This window comes from Engraulis encrasicolus, unplaced genomic scaffold, assembly GCF_034702125.1.
Source record: "Engraulis encrasicolus isolate BLACKSEA-1 unplaced genomic scaffold, IST_EnEncr_1.0 scaffold_28_np1212, whole genome shotgun sequence".
In the NCBI taxonomy this organism is placed as follows: domain Eukaryota; kingdom Metazoa; phylum Chordata; class Actinopteri; order Clupeiformes; family Engraulidae; genus Engraulis; species Engraulis encrasicolus.
In genome coordinates, this window is record NW_026945577.1 from 2,405,500 (window position 1) to 2,428,147 (window position 22,648).

At 41.6% G+C, this 22,648-nt stretch overlaps 2 protein-coding genes and 2 long non-coding RNA genes across 6 annotated transcripts in view; 2 read left to right on the plus strand and 2 right to left on the minus strand.

Moving 5' to 3' along the window:
• LOC134443148 (NACHT, LRR and PYD domains-containing protein 12-like) overlaps nt 1–19,710 on the minus strand; it is an 80,704-nt gene extending 60,994 nt beyond the window's left edge. For both annotated transcript variants that reach the window (XM_063193054.1, XM_063193053.1), the window contains exon 1: nt 19,577–19,710. In XM_063193054.1, the coding sequence (XP_063049124.1) occupies nt 19,577–19,710 (134 nt within the window). The remainder of the gene's footprint in view (nt 1–19,576) is intronic.
• The window catches only part of LOC134443149 (NACHT, LRR and PYD domains-containing protein 12-like), a 343,863-nt gene that overhangs the window by 169,440 nt on the left and 151,775 nt on the right, over nt 1–22,648 (plus strand). The gene's annotated exons all lie outside the window — the stretch shown is intronic.
• LOC134443170 (uncharacterized) lies at nt 12,010–14,586 on the plus strand. 2 transcript variants are annotated; one of them, XR_010033585.1, is made up of 5 exons: nt 12,010–12,289; nt 12,563–12,674; nt 13,693–13,829; nt 14,195–14,328; nt 14,453–14,586. It is a non-coding gene; the product is annotated as an uncharacterized LOC134443170 (long non-coding RNA). The 2 variants fall into 2 exon arrangements; XR_010033584.1 differs by having other exon boundaries at nt 12,011–12,284; nt 14,453–14,580.
• On the minus strand, nt 15,176–16,367 carry LOC134443175 (uncharacterized). Its single transcript, XR_010033591.1, has 3 exons — nt 16,328–16,367; nt 15,727–15,887; nt 15,176–15,276 (listed from the first exon to the last, which is right to left on the minus strand). It is a non-coding gene; the product is annotated as an uncharacterized LOC134443175 (long non-coding RNA).

Below are 22,648 nucleotides of genomic sequence, written 5' to 3' on the forward strand. Positions count from 1 at the left end.
CTTGGCGGTGGTGGTAAGTTAATGAAAAGTGTAACATTATTTTGTGAATGGGCAGCATTAATTCCGGAAATTAACTACAAAAAATCTTACACAGTGCACCTTTAACCCTTTAAGGGTATCTACATTATACGCAGGGCCGCTGACAGCTTTTACTGGACCCAGGACAAAGTCATCTGAAAGGGCACCCTACCCAATGCATACAATGTAAGGGGGACCCAATTCTGGGCCCCCTATCTCACTGGGCCCGAGACAACATACCCCTTTGTCCCCCCCCCCTGTCGGCTGGCCTGATTATACGGTATAATGAATTACCTACCAATACCCAAACTCCTAACTACCCGTACCTGAGACAGGTTTGCAGCCTACATATACCTGCTGCATCCCTGCTTAAACCAGCCCTGTGAATTGCCACAAAAAAACGGACAATTTCAACATTCACTTGTATTGCTTACATTATGCTTGCCAATTTTTCATTGAGTCTGTTTTGAGATACTGGCCAGTTAATGAGGGCCTGGGTTTGTTTACATATTGTTTGAAATGTCCTAACATACATAAAAAGTCATGACATATCAGCAGACAATTTAGAACACAAACAAGACACCCACCCCATACAATCCCAAAAACACTATAAAAACACACAAAACGAATTTGGTGTGATATTTGCCCGGATATTAGGGGAAACAAAGACCAGAAAGGTTTAAAACTGTTGAGGGAGGACAGCATACATTTGTTTTCCTTTCATAATGTTGCAAGTGACAACACAGGGTGCTTCTATGCTGTTGGAAAGGTATTGTCCAGCTCTATAAAGTACAGTATACCAGTATTTACCAGAGCACTTTATATTTAGAGCAACTGCCTTAGCAACTGGATAACTCCAATAAAAAAAACCCAACTGCATCCCTGCATGCATAAGCACTGAGGACACATTCCTATGAGGCTAAATAGTGGCATCTAGTGGTTAAATATGTTACTGCAAGAGCCTTCATCAGTGATTAAGCTCCAATATGCGACCTTGCTTCCTCCACTTGTGCTTGGGGCCTCACCCCGCCTCCTGGCCCCTCCTCCATGGAAAAAGCAATAAAGCTTCCCAGCTGTCTATAGCCACAACCACTTTTGGGGGACTGTTTTTTATTCACCATCCCAATTGCAAAAGAGAAAAAGACTTTACAATTGAGCTTTTGCAAGATATTGAAATATAATGCTGTTGTCAGTGATATCATCATGGCATATTACTTCCTGGTATGAGGCCACAAGCACAAGTGGAGGAAGCAAGGTTGCGTATTGGAACACATTCGGTGTAACAGTTTCTGTCTACTTCCTGAACTTTTTAATGCAACAACCTCCTTGTCACGTGTTGCTACGCTGTTCATTAAGGACCTGTTTCCACATAGCAGGATATTTTTATATGTGGATGTTTTCTCTGTTTTCTCCTGGTTACATTGGTTTTGGCCTTCCATTTTAGTCTACTTGCCAGTCCATAGGGCCCTATAGTGAACCCGGAAATGTTTGGTACCCCAAAGTTTTTTGATGGAAATGTATAGTATAGGTCCCCAGTACATAGAAACTGCCGGATGCTACTTTGTAAATGTTGAGCATTTTTTTAAATTAGCATAATTAGCATACATTTGCATAATCGCCTTTATGGCCTTATTAAAGGATCAGTTTGACCAATCTACTCAATCTTGGTGTGGTTTTGGGGGATGCTGAAGTCATTTGTGACATTTATAAATGCCTATCAGATTCAACATTCCTCTTAGTGTCAAGGGTAGACACATTTTATGCCTTGATGAGCTGATTTTAGCAACATTTTTGGTAATTTACATACCATAAACCTTACCTATTTCAATTATTTCTACCCATGGCCCTGCTATATGAAGTACATGAGCTAACTTACATATATTGCTAAAGACACAGAATTAAGGTAGAGACTTGAGGTGCTGTAGTACAGCATATGTGGAAAGTGAGTGAGGTTCTTATTTTCAGGACTTTACTTTATGCAATCATATGTGTGGTTTGTGCTAACTTCAGTTAGGTATTTTATTTTATTGGAGGGGGGTGGGGCACTATTTTATGTCATTTGATTGAATTTTAAATGGGGAAGAAATATCACTTTGCTAACTGCCATGGCAAAGATGACGACTTTTAAATAACTGGACCCACTGGTATAGCTATCATATTAAAAAACAGCAAAGAGTCTGGTGACACAGCTCTTTACAAGACCTTGTTGAGTATTACTGCCAAACGTGGTGCAGCATCAACCTCCGCAACATGTCACAAATTGTATAGCCTACCTCTACATCTCATAATGTACAAAAACGAAAGTCAGAGTCAGGTCATAGCCAGGTAGGAAAATGAAATGTTTGACCACCAACAGCAGGGTTCCAATATTCAAAACAATGTCTGCTTGAGAGATGTGTAAGCCAATGCAGCTATTGACCTCCATACTGCGTATAGTCAAGGCCACTGGTCCAGACAGGGTGGGAGAATGTTGACAGAATGCTCCATCCAGCTAAGTGGTATTCTCACCAGGCTTTTTCAGCATCTCCTGGACTCTGGCTGTGCCCCTGACCAATGGAAGTCAACTGCTAAAGATATCCAGGACTACAGACCAGTGGCATTAACATCTGTGCTGTGCAAGTGTATTGGAGAGAGTGTGGCCTTCTTTCCTGTATGGTATCAGACCAGCTGGACCCAAACCAGTTCGCCTACAGGGAATGCTGTGGTGTGGAGAATCCAAGCCTCTTACTTCTGGACAGAGTAGCCAGGAAACTGGACTCAATAAACCCACACACCAGGATCCTGTTGCATTCAACACTGTGCATATTGACACACTCCTCCAGCAGCTCTACAACCTTCAGATCCACCCAGCACTTACCCAGTGTTTTCTTCTGGACAGACCACAAGCAGGTATTTTTCAATGGCGTGTCTTCAAAAATCGCCTTGAACTCTGGACTTCCTCAAGGTTGTGTTTTATCACCAATCCTCTTCTCTCTGTGTGTACACAAACTACATTGTGTGTCATAGGGAAGCTATGACACTTTTTAAATGTGCTCATGACATTGCCTTAGTGGAACATATGTCTGATCCTGATGCTCAAACTGCAACCTGAGCGAAACTTTTGTAGAACTTTCCTTTGAGCTGAATGTCTCAAAGACAAAGGAGCCGGGGCAGAGACAAGACATCAACTCTGTTCCAGCCACTCTCCATCCAAGGGCATACAGTGGAGTAAGTGGACGTTTTTAGGTACCTAGGCACCGAAATGGACAGCTCCCTGTCTTTCTCACAGCACGTGGACTCAATATTTTAAAAAAGCACAGCAACACCTTCACCTACTCAGTAAACTCAGGACATTTCAAGTCAGCAAGGACATACAGTTATTAGTACCATTTTATACCTAGACACTCACTTAAGAACCTTGGCATGAGGTACAGTGACATACTTTTGAAATGCAGCTGTACATGATTGTCAGATCAAATGCCGTGATCCACAACAATGGTCATCAGTCATACTGAGACCTGGGATGATGCAGACCCTCATGTCATGCATTAGCTCATTAGGTCAACTGGCCTGGAGGAGCTCATAGTGGCTGCATATGGAGGTATTACCTCAATCTTAAATGGACCGGCTCACGGACCGTCTATGGACAGATTGCTTTATCACCCCAGCATTCATAGCTCACAGAATTGGCTCATTCAAATACATTGTCTTCAACAGATGCTACCAGATGCTTCTGGTCATCACCTTTATGCAAGTTGGATCACACCTGTTTGAAATGCAGCATATCCCTGATGCTGCCATGTAGGATTTTCTTGCTGGAATGATGTTTAACGTCACTCATATGGTGCGACAACACTGAGTGCAGATATGAAGAGTTCAGATGCAAAACCTCCTAACTCCATGTCTGAAGACCTGCACTTCTATATTTTTACACTTTTATATTTTTAGAGAACCCTGTTGTTGGTTTGGTTTACATTCATGTACTTGATAATACATATAAATAGTTATATTACATAAATAAAATAAAAAATATGCAATTTTGAGAGCTTTATATTAAATAAAAATGAATTAAAATTATTTTCTGAAAAGGCACTTAGGGGGTTTTGCATCTGAACTCTTCACATGGAGACCAGACATGCATAAGGCGAGATAACGGAGTTGGAGATAAAAGGTATCTCAACAACCTCTGATCAGGTTTTCTGTGTGGACTCAGTCATGTGTAATCTGTAGTTCCCATTTGTCCCAGTCACTGAGTGAGATGTATACAGAAACACTGGATAAAACAATGAAGCCCAAGATACACAAAGAGGATGGGGAGGGACAATGGAAGTTGGATGCTGACAAGACTGGGCTCAAATTGTGAATGTTATGAGAAAACGCTCACCCACTCACTACAGACTCCACAACCCTCCACCATATTATCAGTGGGCAGGTGGCAGATGAAAAGGTCAATCTGCAAGATGCAGTGGAAATTGGACAAAGACATGAACACGTTGTTTTCTTCTTCATTCCCTGGTGGGATTTCATGCAACCACCTCAAATAAAGTTGTGATGATGAAAGTAAAGACAAGAGGGTTTAAAGTCGTCAGAAAGATCATATATGCATGGTTTGCTCAGCTGATGGCATGAACCCAGAGAAAAGTTGTCTACAGTCTTCAATCATTGATGAAAATGGATCCCTAAGGAAAGGCAACAAGTCTACCATTGTCCAGCGTATTGGTGTTTTTCTCAGCTATCCTCACCTCATCCTTATGTGTTGCAATATACCCACCCAATAACAAAAGGTTCCAATAATCAAGGGGATGATGGTGAAGAAGAGACTATAACAGATGAAGACAGTGACAATGATGATGATGATGGCTCCGTAGAGAAGCTGCTATACAGTGTAATAGTTACGGATGCTGGCTAGCACCTATTTGATAGAGAACAATTTGCCATAATTGCACCCTTGACACATGTTGTTCCAATAAAATTTGTAATGTATGCTCTAAGAAATTGTATTACTATTATTACTTTGTTTATTGCTATTTTATTATCTTAGTTTAATTTGCTTTTTCTCTATTGTGATTATTTTTTCTGTACAGTGGCTTTGGACATTTTGAATGGCACTTGACCTGCATTAGGCCTATCAGTTATTATCTATTCATGGTAAGTTTGACCCCGGAAAAAATAAACATATTCCCAAACATACAGAAAGAGTATAGGCTATTCAAAATCAGCTTTGCTTGAATGTTTAAGACTGTATAACATACGTGTATTAGTTTGGTATCAGCAGAGATACATTGTCAATCAAAAGACCTTTTGGAGACATAGAATATCATTGGATCATAGGAACATCATAGGATTTCAACTATGCTTGAAGTAGTATGCACATAATGAAGAAAAGGTTTATGTAGTTCCCATGGAACATGTTTGGGTGTATATGGTGTAATGTATTGTCCATTAATTCTTTCCATGCTGACTTTTTTTTCAATTGTTCATTTTGTTGGAGAGAGAGAGAGAGAGAGAGAGAGAGAGAGAGAGAGAGAGAGAGAGAGAGAGAGAGAGAGAGAGAGAGAGAGAGAGAGAGAGATCTGACTTTGGTTAAATGTAAGTGTGTGCTCTGTATGGTGAATATACTGTACATGTGCAATGATGTGTGTAATGTCTGTGTTTTTTTCTGTATTTATGTATATATGCTGGACTGGACACCTTAATTTCCCTCGGGATTAATAAATGATACTACTCTATCTACTCTACTTTTTCAGAGGTCAATGGCACATGTAATTCACTGAATTTGAAATAGAACTGAAATTGTCAGTAAAAAGTATAGTTGGGAAAGTGTACTGTTCTAAAACTTTTGATTGGTAGTGTATATTGGATGAAGTACTACTCCTTTCTCTCATTTGCCATGTTCATCTACATGAGGGTCAAAACAGTCTCTCTTCAGGAACTGGTTTCTCTTCATTCATGGCCTTATCAGTCAGTCTCCTGAAATACAGGAAACACATGCCACTTATGCGGTATGTTCCTCCCACATACTTGGCCTGAGGTGATTTTGCGACTTATTTTATGGTATGTTGTTCCTATGACATTTGCCTGATGATTAACATCTGACAGGTGAGGTGGCCTCATGTGGATCTCATGCATTCTGTACATGTTGATCCTAAGGGCACTAGCTGACATTCCCTCTGTGAAAATGATTCATAGCATGGTACTGTGTTTGTTTTTGAACCAAAGCTGTCTTGTCACCCCGGTGCACTGTCATCCAAGTTTTTTTCGTGATTGGAGTCACAGTAGCCTATTCATCTACCATAGTTGTGTGGATGGTTATACTACAAGAGGCAGCCCAAATGATCAGTTAATGCACAATGCACAACGCATACATTGTGGTGCCATAAGTGCTTATATAATAGGATGCAGTTGGTGGATTGTGTCAACATTCTATTGCTGTTGTAGCAACCATCACCCAAAAGTTTGCCTTTAATTAGTTTTGGCCTTTGCCCACATCATTAGAATTGTTAGTGTTCAGGGCCCTAAATAGAGCAAAATGTTCTAAAAAAAATAAAAAATAAATAAAAACATAGCTAATAAATCGCTTATTTTCATGTATTTCACATTATTTAAACAGACTAGAACAAATATTTGGAAAATATGGATGTTCCATTTATGTTTTATACACCTAACACAATGTGGGGTCAAATTGACCCCAAGGAACACGGATGTACCCAAAATGCGTACAGCATTTAAAGGTGTGGTTGCAGGTTGACCAAAATTCTTAGATAGAATGCGATTATGACGTCACGTTGGGGGCTCCACCTGGGTTTTACTAGATTCTGTATTGTCTCTGAATGGGGAAGGTTGCAAATAAATAATTAAATAAACCATATTTATTTAGCCTTTTATACTTAGGCTGACCAAAATCATTGTTAGCTAAGGGTTAGCTAAGATAGAGCCTAGGTAGATGTCAGGTAGGCTATTCTTTTAAGAGTCTTGCGCTGAGATGACAACCTCAAACCTCAACCACAACCGTCTCCGATGTAACGATTATAAAGAGATTATAGACCGTATGAGCGCCGAATGTGAATAACGTGTTGTGTATTGGTAAAAAAAAAATCTGTAACGCGCTTTTTTGTTTTACTGTAGGCTATAGTTTGCAGTCAGATAGGTCTAGTCTACACTCAGATAACTGAATGTTTTGCGTGCGCATCACAGCGCGCACCATGCTGTGACCAGACATTGTTAGTAGCCTATTCATCAGCCTTTAGTGGGCCTATCACGCCATTTCAGCGTCATGTGCATGTAAGAAAGAATGTAAACATCGACAAATAAAAAATAGGCTAAAGAAAACCATTTGGGTGAATCGTGCGCTCTGGTTCAATGCCAGCCGTCAAAGCAGTCAGCTTCATTGTAAGAGTGCCAGAGTTTACCTAATTTAAACGACTGCAAAGCAATCTCTCTGAGCGCCACGGCAAGCACATGTGCGGTCCACAGGGCCATCAGCAGAAAACGAGTCAATTGAACTCCCTTGCAATATGTCCGAGAACAACATAGGCTAACACTAACACGCCGTAGGCTATGTCGAATGGCGCATTTGTCTACTTGTAGTTGGAGCACCGTCATTGCCGCGAGTTTCTGACAAACTAAATAGTTGAGTGACACTATCATAGACAAAAGCCCGTGAACATAGTGACACACACTTCACAGCGGTGTTGGTGAAAACGAAACGAAGTTGCCTCCCACGGCCCGAACGCAAAATAATGCCGAAAACTGAATGCCCCCTTCAGTTGTCCTGGCTACAGGCAACTGCGCGTTATCACTGTTTCTTCTTCAATGTAGGAGCACTTGCATTGCACTCGCTCTGCACTTGTCTCACAATGCAATCAACTGCGTAATCCGGGCCAAATGGGCAACTGGCGCGTTATCACGGCTTCTTCTTCAATGTACAAGCACTTGCATTGCACTCGCTTGTCTCACAATGCAATCAGATGCGTAATCCGGGTCAAATAGTCCACCTTGTGAACACAGGCGGGAACAATTTGAAGAACGCGTGTCAGACGGACGGACGGACAGACTGCTGCTGGGACGCATCTAAAATGCGCTTTGCTCTTCACCAAGTGACTAGCCAGCGATACGGTTTTATTTCCCCAATACACAAACAGTTATTCACAGACGGCGCCTCCATAGCTACCCTACGGTACAATGGCTTTGTAACCATCACATCGGATGCGCAACCAACACATCAGTCGCGATGGCCAAGGCAGGTCAAGGAAATGTGTCTGAACAGATACATTTCATGCTTGCATGACAAATAAAGTATATTCGACTCTAACTGTCTTGCAGTTGCAGCACTTCCTTGCTGTCTAAAATTTAAATCTTAAATGCAGCAGCAGCTCATAACATGAGCTCCAGACGCAGCCCATCCGGGGGCAAGTGGCAACACAGCGCGATCGATTATCACTGCAAATAAATAAATGAAAATTAACGCAGTAAAATGTAAGTTAATATGATTCATAGGCCATGTGTTTAACTCATCATAGCATACAATTAATACATTTATGTATTTTGAAATATAGGCCTACATGGCTGTTTGCACCAGCAGGTGTGTGTGATTCAATGCGCGAGGCTCAACTCGCTTTAATCCCCACCCAACGGCCCTGGCCGTTACATGTGTCGTAACAGAAGTGCTTTGAAACAACAGACCGACTAAAATTTACTGCACATAGTTTTCATTTTAAGTGATAATGGAAACACTTAGGCCTATCTTCTTCGAAGTGTTCTTGTTTCAGTTGCAACTCACCAGATGGGGCGCTCTACCCTGGGACAGGCTACACCAGATATTCATTGTAGCATTTGATCTACTGTCTACCACTTGGTTTTTCAGTAGGCTATATCGCCAAGGGTGAGTATTTGTATTCGAGTTAGAAATACAAAGAAGCCTATCATTTGTGTCAGACGGCCTATATATTTTGAACAGGGCCGGTTCTGGCTTATTTGGCGCCCTAGGCGAGTTTGAGTTCTGGCGCCCCCCACCCCCCCCTTTTTTTATACCTTACAGAACACAAGAGTAATACCGGTAGTAAGCTTAACTAAATAGCATCAAGAACAATAACTGTTTTGCATCAAATGGATTTCTGGTTCTTTTGGACAGCCGACCAACACATCAGATTGAGTCGCATGAAAGTACCTTCACTGTGTGGTGTCTTGGATGTAATGGTGGTGGTGCCCCCAACCCCAGATGAGAGGGAGGTTATCAATGTGTTTGAATTGTAAAATGGAATTGAAATGCCAGGAGAGTGGTACAGTAGGCCTACATTTGCATGTCAAATGCATGTGTAGACAATAGGCCTACCAAGGAGGTCTGCATTGATAGCCTATCTACACTACCTACAGCATCACAAAGCATGGCAGCATAACAATTTTAATAAGCTACACATTTGTGCTGTCTATGATTCCAAACCAATTTCATTTCTGTACTGGAAATAGTGGTGCATTTGTGAGTAGGAGACTGTGTGTTTGAACTGGAGGGACAGGGTGAGAGAAAGGGAGAAAAGCTGTCACGCTTTTGAATTTCATAATATACAAAATATAGTAAATAGCCTCACTTGTCTGCAATACTACATCACTCAGCATGAAAACATGCTGTGCATGGTTCTCTTACATGATTAATGTAGGCCTATATGTCATTCTGGTCTGGAAACAATGTTTTTTTAAGCTTACAACAAGCAGGTAATTCATTCAAGTGGATGGAAGGAGATATGGCAGCTAAACTTGTTTTAAACATGGCACCAGTCTTACTTTACATTGCTGGTCAACCTAAGCAAGTATTATGATGTCAGGTGGGTGTTAGTGAGTAGGCTACTATCAGCTACTTTACTGGATTTCATTGCTTGGCATACTTGGCTAATGTTAGCATGCTAACTAGCGATTTCTCAGATCAAAAGCAAAGCTCTTTTTCCCTCTAATTCCAAACAGTAGCCTCATAACTATTAGGCTTTACATTACCAAAAACGGTTGCTGATTAAACCACATACTTTCAAAACACCCTCTGCAACTCCTGCATCATGCAATGACTGGTTTAAAGGTGGGGTAGGAGATGTTTTTCTGGAACATGTTTTACCATATCATCTGAAAAACCCCTCATGACGCCATAGCACCCATTAAAATAGAGTGTTTGGAAAAAAAACGAAATCTTTTGGTCCAGTGTAGAGGGCGTAGTCAGACAATAGAGTCCGACTGCGTCCTGGAGCACAGGGGGCGTGTATTTAGAGGGGCGTGTATTTAGAGGGGCGTGTATTTAAGGCAGCCCTGATTGGTCCGATTCACGACGACCGCTGCTGGTGGACTACCCCTGACTTGGAACCATTGAAACCCATTCAAAACTTCATTTTTTCGATCTGACACATAATATTTTTTAATTAGACCTAAAGACACACCATGGGTCTTGTTTAAAAGCTGAGAACCTCAGCTCTCCAAAATTGAAAACGGTATTTCCCTAGCATCTACCAATCCGAAGGTAGCCTACTTTAAGTGCGGGGTTACTTTTCTAAAGATAGCGTTTTGTTTCCTTGGAAACGGAACGGAGATGAAGCCAGACAGACTGACGAAGCGATAAATGTATGTCATTTGACTCGGTTTTGCATTATTATGCATGCATTTCTAATCTTGACATTCTAATGGACAATCTGTGCGAGTTTCAAAATGCGTTTTTATGTAACATGGGAGTAAAATGTGTTAACATTACGCCCGTCTGGGATTTGTTAGCTAGTCCGCTAGTTAGCTAGCAAGTAAGTAATAGATATTAGAATCGATCTGTCTCAATGGCCCAATCATAAACAAAGAAACACCAGGATTTGGATGTTTAATATCAGCAATTTGTCAAAGCAAAACATTTTGAAAACATTCACAGACCAGTTTTATATCCACAGCCTAGAGTGTCGGCAAATCTTTCCACTTTTGACACATGATGTAGTATAGAGACCTAGCACTTGCTAGCTAACTAGCGGGCCAGCTAGTTTAACAAATCCCAGACGGGATGTAAACACATTTACTCCCATATCACATAAAAACACATTATGAAATTCGTGTAGATTGTCCATTATCATGTCAAGATTAGAAATACATCCATAATAGTGCAAAACCGAGTCAAATAGCGTCTGCGTAACACATAAACCGCGTCCGTTTCCAAGGAAACAAAACGCTATCTATGTGCTGCGAAGCTGCTCTCAGAACAGAGTGTTTGTTACATGGTCGCTCTGTAATGTGCTCTAAGAGCAGAATTACCGGTACATGTGTGCATCAAATATGCCCTGAACCTGCAGAAAATGTGACCTAAGAGCAGGGTTACATGCGCTGCTGAGCATTACCATGTAGACAATAAAGACGCCCTCAGAGCAGCGAGTTAATGTGTCATATCGTTACCGATATGCGGTAAAGCTGCCCTCAGAGCATAATTTTCAAAAATGCCGCGAAATTCCCAAAGGAGCAGTTAAATGTATTGAATGTATCTGGATACCGATAAGAGCAGAGAAAACGGTACCAAAACTCTATTGTAAGCCCTAACATTATAGGAAGTTCCTCTCATTGCAACTTATAATGTTAGGGCTTACAATAGAGTGAGGAACATAAAGCCTGAGGAACATAAAGCCCGGTTTGACTAAGTAGGCTAAGCTAACATTAGCCACCAACTGCTAAAGTTAACGTCTACCGCCGGTAGGCATTATATATTTCATTCTTCACGTGACGTCAGACGTCGTCGTGAATCGGACCAATCAGGGCTGCTCTAAATACACGCCCCTCTAAATACACGCCCCTCTAAATACACGCCCCCTGTGCTCCAGGACGCAGCCGGACCCTTCTCTAGTCAGAAGAAAACGGCAACCAATAGAAGTAATACTCATCATCACTTCTATTGGTTTCTGACACGTCCATCAACCACCAGCACTCACCCCTCCTCCCTGCGCGTTCACCGACTCGTGAACTTGACCGACCCCGCCCCCATCATTCATGCACACGCGACGAGTCTCATCATCACTCGGCTAGCAAGGTAACGAGAGTTAGCAGCAGGCTGAGCTACTTGGAAACTTTGCTGGCTTTTGCAGAGCTACAGGAAGAACTTTGGCTTTTGTTACACTGGACTAACCATGTCAGGATAACATAGTCCCTTGGATTATAGTCATTGGACTCGCAAGACCAGATTCCAACACGGGCTGACAATTGGAAATGGGACCTGACACTCTTGGACACAGATGTCGGCTACGGCAGCGGCTTCAAACATAGGCTTTGGTGACCACATTTCTAATCGAGAGGTGAGGTAATATATTTGTCTGTATAATATTTTGTGAATTGGTTTAGGACACAGTGGTGTCTTTTTTTTAAGCAAGTAGGCCTATCCATTGAGAGGGGTCAGAGGATTAGCTCAAGTTCCAACATATCTAGCTGCTACCTTGCTTAACATAGCTGCTACCTTAATCGCGTTATTTTTGGTGTTTTTTTCCCCCTGTGGCATTTATTCTGTGCGCATAAACACGTTTTCAGAATTGCTCTGTGTAACTCAGACGGTTACTCTTGTGTGTTCTGCTACTAGAATCTAGTTGTGCGAACGAGCGACAAACCAGCTGGGAGGATGGAAGCACCTGTTCTCAATTCCCCTTCTCCACCCGCGTTCAGTAACTAAATACGGATTCACCCCGTAATAAGTAAGTAACCTACCATGTTTACTCACACATTACTTTGACCAGCAAAGCCCATGTCTTTCTAGTGGTTTACAAAAATATATCGTTTGCATGTTTTGCTTTGGGTATGTACGTCTCTGTTGTATGACGATGGTAATACTGTACAAGCACAACCTGTTCACCACTCCAGCGTTGCAAAATAGATTGCCTTTGGGTTTTCAAATGTAACATGATTGTGGGTGTAGAACTAATGTTGTTAACTCGCTGATGTCGTTTTTGAGAAGACAGTAGTTTTGCATTTGATAAATACCACCTAATGACCATGACGGCTACACAGCAGATCTTTATTGTGATGGCTACACTGAATGATCACATGGAGATGCCGGTACATTATTTGTTTTTACCATGGTTATATAGAAATGTTCTGCTTTGTCCATTCCAATGTTGTGGTGTTTTCCATAGCTGTTCCTTGCTCCTGTATCACAACATATCAAGGCTGCCAAGTAAATGAAGGATGAATCACCACACACTGGCAGTTTATTTGCTGAACAATGCGTTTCGCTATTGCTTCATCAGGTTCACTCTCACATCAAGGCTGCCTTTGAGTTGTTAAAATGTTTTTCATGTTTGTGGGTGTAGTTTCGTCCAGTTGCAGATACTACTATCCCTTTTGGAATGATCTGCCTTTGAGAAACAATGGTTCTATCTGACAAAAGCATATGAACAGATCCTGTAGTTGTAATTGATACACTAAATTATCATATTCCTATGTGTGCGCGCACACGCGCTATAGGTTTCAATTCAATACACTGGGACACTTTTCAGTCTTTGAGGTTGCTGGAATCAACACAGACTACCTCCATGCACCTAATCAGAACACTTTGCATGTTTTTTGTGTACTTGTCCCCTTTGTGTATTGCTGCTAATCTGTCTCTTTCTAGGTTCTGTTGGTTGCATGCAGATTGTGCCAGATGACTTATCTGTCTATGGTCTTAGCATGGGCTCTGTGCTAATATGCAATTTGTGCTCTTTTTTCCCTCAGGTCAACCGCAGACAGGGTCCTTCCACAACCACATACTTATGCCAGTAAAAGCTACAGCTCTTCTCCGATCCAAGAAGCCTGGACTGCAGTCACCATCTCAACACACCAACCAAGAGAAAGGCGGATGGCTCAATTCAGTATGTAGTTCTGCAAATATACTCAAAGGTCTTCACAGCCCCCCATGGTGCTGAATGCATTTACATTTATTTTTGTAAGGTAAAAACAATGCTGATTTACAGATCATAACTTGGGCCATGAGTGAAATTTGAGGTAGCAGCCATCACCTGATGGTGAGAGGTGGTCCTAAGATCACAGAGAGAAGCAGGTTAAAATCCCATCCTTACCTCTCCCTACCTACATCTCCATCCACAGCTGAAGTGCACTTGAGCAAGGCACACAACTCCACTTTGCTCCTGGGACTGTAGCCAACACCCTGTAAAACCCTGCTGTGTAATTTGATGTAATGAAGCCCTAATATAGTATAACACATTGCTTGTTTCAGATATGGAAAATTGCACAATAAAAGTTCCAGGACATGAAGGCTGCATACTGTGAACGTCAACCTTCAGGGCACCGTCCTGTGCAGAAGACTTTCTGCCCCAAGAGGGATGGCTGACGGCAGACACTCACAACCAGGTGAGCCCAGATAAAGGAGTTATTTTTGGTGTCCCTGCCCCAACAACCCAGGTTACTTACATTTAAAATGTCACTGGAGCTACTGTCAGATATGTGATTTCTAATTCTGTTTATCTTTTTACAGCACAGACGCCTCCAACCTCAGACTAGGCCCTTCACAGTTGCTGCACTTACCCACCTTCCCAGAGTTTTTGTGTGGTAATGACAACTGTAAATATAGTATAAAGTAATGTATCTAGTGTCATGTGTAATACATTGTTTAAATTGTCCATACATTTCAATGACAGTAAATATTGGTGGACACAATTTGACTGTGTGGCTTTTTTTTATTCATTCTCTGACTGAAAATGCATGGTTACATAATTTATATATTCCACAAGACTACAATCAGAAGATTATTTGACAGGTTGCATTTATTTTCTATGTATTAAAAAAAAAACAAAGGTAACAAGACAAACATGGTTCCAAACAAAAAAGGTGAGATGTATAAATGTACAGATTAATGCTCCTACAGATAATGAACAATAAACTCTGCACACTGCCGGTTTGTGTGTTTTATACCGTACTCTGTATAAACCTTTTATATTTCTCTAGTGGAGCAGGGTAACCCTGGCTAATCCTGGGTATTGTACTGTGTATTACAACGTCAACCCTGTTCAAGTGCCCCATACTGTCTGTAGGCTGCATGCCTGAAGAGTCCGTTTCTCTCACCTAGTCCTACATCAGCCCAAAGTCTTCCATCAAAACTGAGAACACCACAGCATTTCCTTTCAATGTTCATGGGCATCTCCTTACAGATTGCGCAGAGGCACCAGGTTGGTTGTGCTACTGGGCTGTGACTGAGGACCAGATGTCATGTGCCAGGCCGAACATCAAACTGGGGTCACGGGTCAGGGCACGCTGCAGTAACCGATGGGATTGCTTCAAATTCAATGATTGAATCAAGGCCTGCAAAGCAATAAATACATTTTATGTAGTGCATTTTCTATTTGATGATGGGGACTAAATAACTCTATTGACAATAAGACCAATATGGACATAAGCAATCATTATTGTGTATATAAATAAAGATGTGCCAATTGTATGCATACAACGTTTTGCAGTCAATTTCTTACAAACTGGTGTTGTGCCAGGGGCACACAGATGTATGAAGTAGATGGGCTTTTATGGATGTACTTGAACTACCACTGGTGTTGTGTACCTACAACCATGTCATATCACACTAGTACTCATAGGAGTAGAAATATTGTAATGGGTGTTATCACAACAGGTGTACTCGTGTAGCCTACTCGTGTTGCGATATAGAGCACATCTGTGTGATAACATCCATACAATACTTACACATCTGGAGGAATACAGCAGGACATATGTTATTGTGGGATGAATGTACATCCTTACAGTTAGCAGGGCGTTGGAGTCTTCCTAATCAATATCCCCGACCTCTGCTGCGTCTATCTTCCTCCTCCTCCATCTCTGGCCATCGGTCCTACTGGGCTGTTAGGTCGTTATGATTGTGATGGGCCAGGAAAGCTGGAGCTCTCGTCGTGGTCGTGGAAGGTCTAAAGCATATGAAAATATCGTCAGCCAAAACATTTTAATTAGCGTTGATCAGTTCGGTTGTTTTTCTTTACTCCCTCTGTTCCTGTGTCTGCGCGTGCGGCAACCCAAGTGAAATATCCCCGTAAGATTCGTACATAACTGACGTCCTTGCCTAAAACACTACGGATTGTGGTGTCGGGTATATATAAATACAATAGTAAAATGTATATTGCTGTACACATCTGTCAAAATAAATCCATGTCAGTACTGCAGCTACTGGCTACTGTATAGGGATGACGGTATAGCATCTGTCATCAGTGTTAGGAAGTTAGAATGAGATAAGTAACATGTATCAAGTCAAGTTCAATAACTAATCTAGTATACATCTACTGTCATCAATATTTCTTGAAATGGCAACCATGACGGCCTGTGCGTTTATTGTGATGTTGAACATTCTTACCGTAGCCGGAGACAGTGCCATGGCTGGAAGTTAGCTTGGCGTGGCTTCTAGTTCTAGCCCCGCCTCGTGAGCTCTCGTGGGTTCCCGGGATAATCCGAACACTTGACAGACTGCATGCGCGTTCATGTGTTTTGAAGGCGTGGCTTTGAGGGGAGGGCTGAAGGGAGAGGCGGGCTGTGTATTTTCAAAAATATAGCTCACAGGAACCGTTTTTCAAAGATCTCCTACTCTACCTTTAATGAGAACATAACAATTCTCCACCCAGCAGAGCAGCATTGCTGTTCGCGCTTGCCCTCTGTCTCTCGAATGAGTCTCTAAATTCAAAATAGATCGCACGCTGTCACTCGTCCCGCCCCCTTTCTCAGGACTGTCTGTTTATTGGTTCACAGACTTCCCAGAGACAGTTGAAAGCGATATTACTATTGGCTGAGGGGCGCTTTGCCGTGAGGAGCGCTTTCGCCACGCTTTGTTGATTGCGACTTCATAAAAAAAAAAACTCCATATCGCAAAATTACGCATCGGAGAGCGCCATTTCGGCGCTCCTTCTTCACATTGCGCTCTAGGCGACCGCCTAGCCGGCCTATGCTTATAACCGGCCCTGATTTTGAATATGAAGTAGGGGCAGCATATCGGCAACGGTGAGGTTGAGGTTGTCATCTCAACGCAAGACTCTTCAAATAATAGCCTACCCGACATCTACATAGGCCCTATCTTAGCTACCCCCTTCAAAATTACAATGATTTTGGTCAGCATAAATATAAAAGGCTAAATAAATATGGTTTATTTAATTATTTATTTGCAACCTTCCCTATTCAGAGACAATACAGAATCTAGTAAAACCCAGGGGGAGCCCCCAACGTGATGTCATAATCGCATTCTATCTAAGAATTTTGGTCAACCTGCAACCACACCTTTAAGAAAAATATTTTTGTGGAAATTTCCCTTTCGTCACATTTACCCCATCTATTTAGGAAAAGTCATCAAATATGAAGCAAAAGAACTATGTACTTAACGTATTTTTCAGACGTTAAACATTGATTGGGGTCAAATAGACCCCAAGGATAACAGGAGGGTTAATTCTATGTGTTTGGCAATAGATATAGCTCATCTACTTCATATAGTAGGGCCATGGGTAGAAATAATTGAAATAGGTCAGGTTTATGGTATGTAAATTACCCAAAAACGTTGCTAAAATCAGCTCATCAAGGCATTAAATATGTCTACCCTTGACACTAAAAGGAATTCTGAATCTGATAGGCATTTATAAATGTCACAAATGACTTAAGCATCCTCCAAAACCCCCAAAACCACACCAAGGTTGCGTACATTGGTCAAACTGATCCTTTAATAAGGCCATAAAGGCGATTATGCAAATTTATGCTAATTATGCTAATAAAAAAAATTGCTCAACATTTACAAAGTAGCATCCGGCAGTTTCTATGTACTGGGGACCTATACTATACATTTCCATCAAAAAACTTTGGGGTACCAAACATTTCCGGGTCCCCTCTCATGGCAAGTAGACTATTTCCACGTAGCAGATATTTAAAATTCAGATTTAAAAAGCAGGCTTTAAAAATATCCTATTTAGGGGCTGAAACGCATTTGTTACAATGGTGGATTTATTTTTATCCACATGTTGCATTTACACCTAAACAGGAGAAAATAATACCCAGCTAAAAGAAATATCCTGCTGCGTGGAAACAACACCTAAGTGGAGCACTCACTCCACCACCTGCTGGAGTATAAAAGACATATCAACCAACAATAGTATCCCATGTCAACGATGGAGAAAAAAAAAAACATCAAAAACAGCTAGACATGCAGTGTAGAGAAGATGGCAGTTACATAAAAAAAGTTAGTTCAAAATCCCCATTCATGCCTTTTGGGGACATTGACTGTAGATAATACTTCCAGAACGTATATTGTTACATCCTGCGATGTATAAATGAAAATAAAAGAAAAAGAAAGAAGAAAAATTGAGTGTGATCTATTCCCAACTTGATTACTTCAGAGACGCACCAACAAGACGGAAGAGCATGGTGTGTGGAAGATAAATATGTTACTACACCATCATATCATCTGCTGCTACACTGCCAACATTATTTCCAATCGGGGCAGAACACATGTGGATCCCAGGCTAGCATACGTATGCCTTTGCAGTGGGAAAGACAGGCGAAATGTACAATAGCTCATTATAATTACTCAAATTGCCCAACTGGATGGGTAAACGGTCATTTGGAATATATTGTCACTGTCACTGCCATTTCTGATCCAGCTCCAATCCTCTGACCTCTGAGGTAGTGGGTGGAGCCCAGAGTGGGCCATAGGCACAGAATATTCAGGCTGACTTTACCACACAGAACACAGAGTGTCACCTACATTTTCAGTTTTGTGACATACACCACCTCATTGCGAAGGTTGCAGAGAAAAGGCGCTGTGATTGGTCGTCTCGCTACTTTCTTGTTTTCGTGGCAGCACAGTTCTCCGGTAGTTTACGAGAACCAAACTGTCAATATTCTGTGAAATACAAACGCCTTCTTTCTAGTGTGTGTAAATAAATTAAGCTACAATGACGGAATTAGTAAGTAAGTAGTAGTTCAGATACACCACGCTCTTCCGTGTGGTGCGTGTCCAGTTGAATAACTTGGAAGGTGAAAGATGAATTAGTAAGTAACAAACAAACAATACATCCGTTTAGCACTCGCGGCACAAAACCTGCAGTCTGACTACTGTACTGTAGCTTTGTAGTTATGTAGCCAAATGTGGCTAACGACATGAGACCTCAGGCGCAGATCTATAACATCAACAGTGGTTAACAACCAGGACCATCAGGCGCCGTTGCTGAACTATAATCTGCCCTTTAGAATGGTGGTCTGAGGCTGAAGAAAGATGTTCTGCACTGTTCAATGTTTGCAAACCTGAGGACACCATACTGAGAACACCATACTATTGAATCAGATGAAACGAGATAAAAGAAAGTCTGTCTGCTGTTGCTGCATGTGTGGGGATGTTTACTGTAACTCAATGTTCATGAAAGAGGCCCTGTCCTGTCCTAAGCTACCGTGTGTGTGTGTGTGTGTGTGTGTGTGTGTGTGTGTGTGTGTGTGTGTGTGTGTGTGTGTGTGTGTGTGTGTGAGTGTGTGAGAGTTTGTGTGTGTGTGTGTGTGTGTGTGTGTGTGTGTGTGTGTGTGTGTGTGTGTGTGTGTGTGTCTGCGTGTGTGTGCGCGCGTGTTTTGGTGAACTCACTCTGCGTGGTAGGTGCTGAAACCCTGCTGTCCCTCAGTAAGGGGCTCCTCATTCTTCATTGACGCAGAAGATGAATATGATCTGCCTGTCTGATTAGTACCCACACCACCTCCACCCTCTGGGGCGTCATCCATCCTAACGCTGCACACAAGAAAGAAAGAAAGAAAGAAAATGATCACAGATATTAAGAGGTAAACGAGCATCACTCACACACACACCAAAGAAATATTTTTAATGCTGGTTGGCAGAGCACTATTTCCCTGCTCTATAACAGCACATCACACGCTTAAAACAGCTGATATTATATTTGAGATAATACACAGAATGCAATTTTCCCAATTCAATAGCTGATGTTCACATCACTAGACATAAGAAAATTAGTAACCTGAATTGATTTTGGGAGGGGACCACTACATTTAGTCCCTTAAATGGCATATCATCTTGAAGAGAAAATTACACCAGTTCTGAAATATGATATTATTCAGTTGGTGCCCACTTGCATACCATTTAGATGTATGTAATAATAATAATATTCATCATCATCATGTTTACATTTTATTTGGAACACTTTTCAAGATACTCGGACTCAGGGCAGAATCACGGCATGGCATGGTGTATTCAGTTTCAAGCCAGACCCAACAGTTTCACCATAGCCTACATGTTTATTTACATAATCATTACTATGTAATAAAAGGTCAGTTTAAACTGTATAGGCATTTCTCTCAGAATTATAGCCTACTGTAAAACATGATTGTTTCCTGATTGCATAATCTGCCTGTCTGATTCAAAAGGGTGGTGAAGTGACAAGCTTACCGAGAGTGAATTGTAAGCAAGTCTGTTAATAATAGAGTTCATTCGGCCTCATTATTCAATCAAAACAAATCCAGGGCCCTTTGCAAAGTTCTTGCTCAAGCTTAGCCTACATACAGAGTGACTTAAAATTGCTTTCTGGTATGCACCACAGGTTTATGAGCACTGTCCGCGTACGTAGCCTGGCTTCCAAGTAAAGTTGCGCGGACAATGACGCATGACAAGTGGTAGCCTCTCTGGTTGAACATGTCAGACTGTCATCGTCGTCTGTTAATGTGTCTATAGCCAGCCTAGCCTAGCCTACATGATCGGCCAGGGACAACAATATCTGACGAGTCTGATGAGTCTATTGTCTGATGAGCTTTCACTGTTCTATCTCAATTCGCTAGGGCCTAGTTGACGAGAGATCCATCATGGATTTTCACAGCGTCCATTTACACACAGGTAAACACGCTGAATCCAATGCATAGATTAAGGGGCAGTAAATTAGCCCATGTAACCTTCGTTAAAGAAATCAAAATACAGATTGTTCCGACTGTAGCCTATGCGTAGTTCTAGTTAGGCCCATGGATAGGCGCGGCAGTCTCGGGCGCTTCTCTAATGAACTTCAGAGAGAAGACAAACATCATCCGAAGTGATCCGTATAGCTCAACTTCAACAATTGGAAATCTCAGGTCATTGTAAGCAAAATACTTAGGGTACCGCTTAAACTGTCAAGTCCACTTGAAAAAGCTATTATTTAGGCCTACTTATCAACTTGAAATCGGCACGGTCACGGACGCGCAGCTGAGACCGTATTCCGTTCGATTTCACCTGTTCCGGGTTGTGACGTGTCATCACATGTGATTATTACTACCGGTATTTGCAATCCTCGAGAGCGCAGTGCATTCATCACAGATCGACATGAATGCCTATGCAGATATGTATCTGAATGAGTTTCACAGAGGTGTAGACTAAAATAGAAGTGACGCAGGTCAATTTACAACATTGGAACTTACTATAGGCCTACAGTTTACCTACAGTTTATACCCCAGTTATTCTACTGTACCTAATGGGGTAGATATAATGTAATAGCTCCTCTGTTTTTACTAATCCCCCTGTGCATTTAAACAGTAAGAACAGTCTATATCGTGTTTATTGAGGCCTATTAGAAATAAAAGTTTGCTCTGTGTCTGTAGGCTATTTGGAAACGCCTCTAGTGGATTCAAGTCTGTTTGAGGCTACACCTAGAATAGATCATACACCATATTATCCAATAGGCCTAATTAAACATCAGGCCAACTAAATAGAGTAATATATTATGACAGAGCATATGCAGAATTAAATTAATTGCTAACTTCGAACAGGCATGTTATAGGTAGCAATCATTATGGGATTGATACATTGCACCATTAGTGAAGCACTTAGTGGAGTAGTAGAGAGTAGAGTAGCGTACAGGAGAGTACTGTAGCATAGAGTACTGTAGAGTAGAGTAGAGCAGAGCAGAGCAGAGTAGAGTAGCTTTACTGATCCCAAGGGACACGAAGGCATCCTGCAGCATATAAGCTACACATGATGCAAACAAATGACACATTGCACGACAGATTCGATCATAGCACACGCATGCATAAATATAGACATTATATGCAGATTAATTATAGTGTACAAATTCTGCAGAAATGTAAAGAGTAAATAATTAAGTCCACAGTAAATGTGTAGGTAGTAGCAGTAGTGTAGTGTAGTGTAGTGTAGTGTAGTGTAGTGTAGTGTAGTGCAGTGCAGTGTAGTGTAGTGTAGTGTAGTGCAGTGCAGTGCAGTGCAGTGTAGTGTAGTGCAGTGTAGTGTAGTGTAGTGCAGTGTAGTGTAGTGTAGTGCAGTGTAGTGTAGTGTAGTGTAGTGCAGTGCAGTGTAGTGTAGTGTAGTGCAGTGCAGTGCAGTGTAGTGTAGTGTAGTGTAGTGTAGTGTAGTGTAGTGTAGTGTAGTGTAGTGTAGTGTAGTGTAGTGTAGTGTAGTGTAGTGTATTGTAGTGTAGTGTAGTGTAGTGCAGTGCAGTGCAGTGTAGTGTAGTGCAGTGCAGTGTGGTGTAGTGTAGTGTAGTGTGCCTGTTGGTGCAAAGGTCTGCACAGTGCAGCCAAGTTATGATGATGATGATGATGATGATGATGATGATGATGATGATGATGATGATGATGATGATGATGATGATGGACTTTATTAATCCCCACAGGGGAAATTGAATGCCACCTGGTCATTCACACATGCACATTCCAGACACATAGTCAA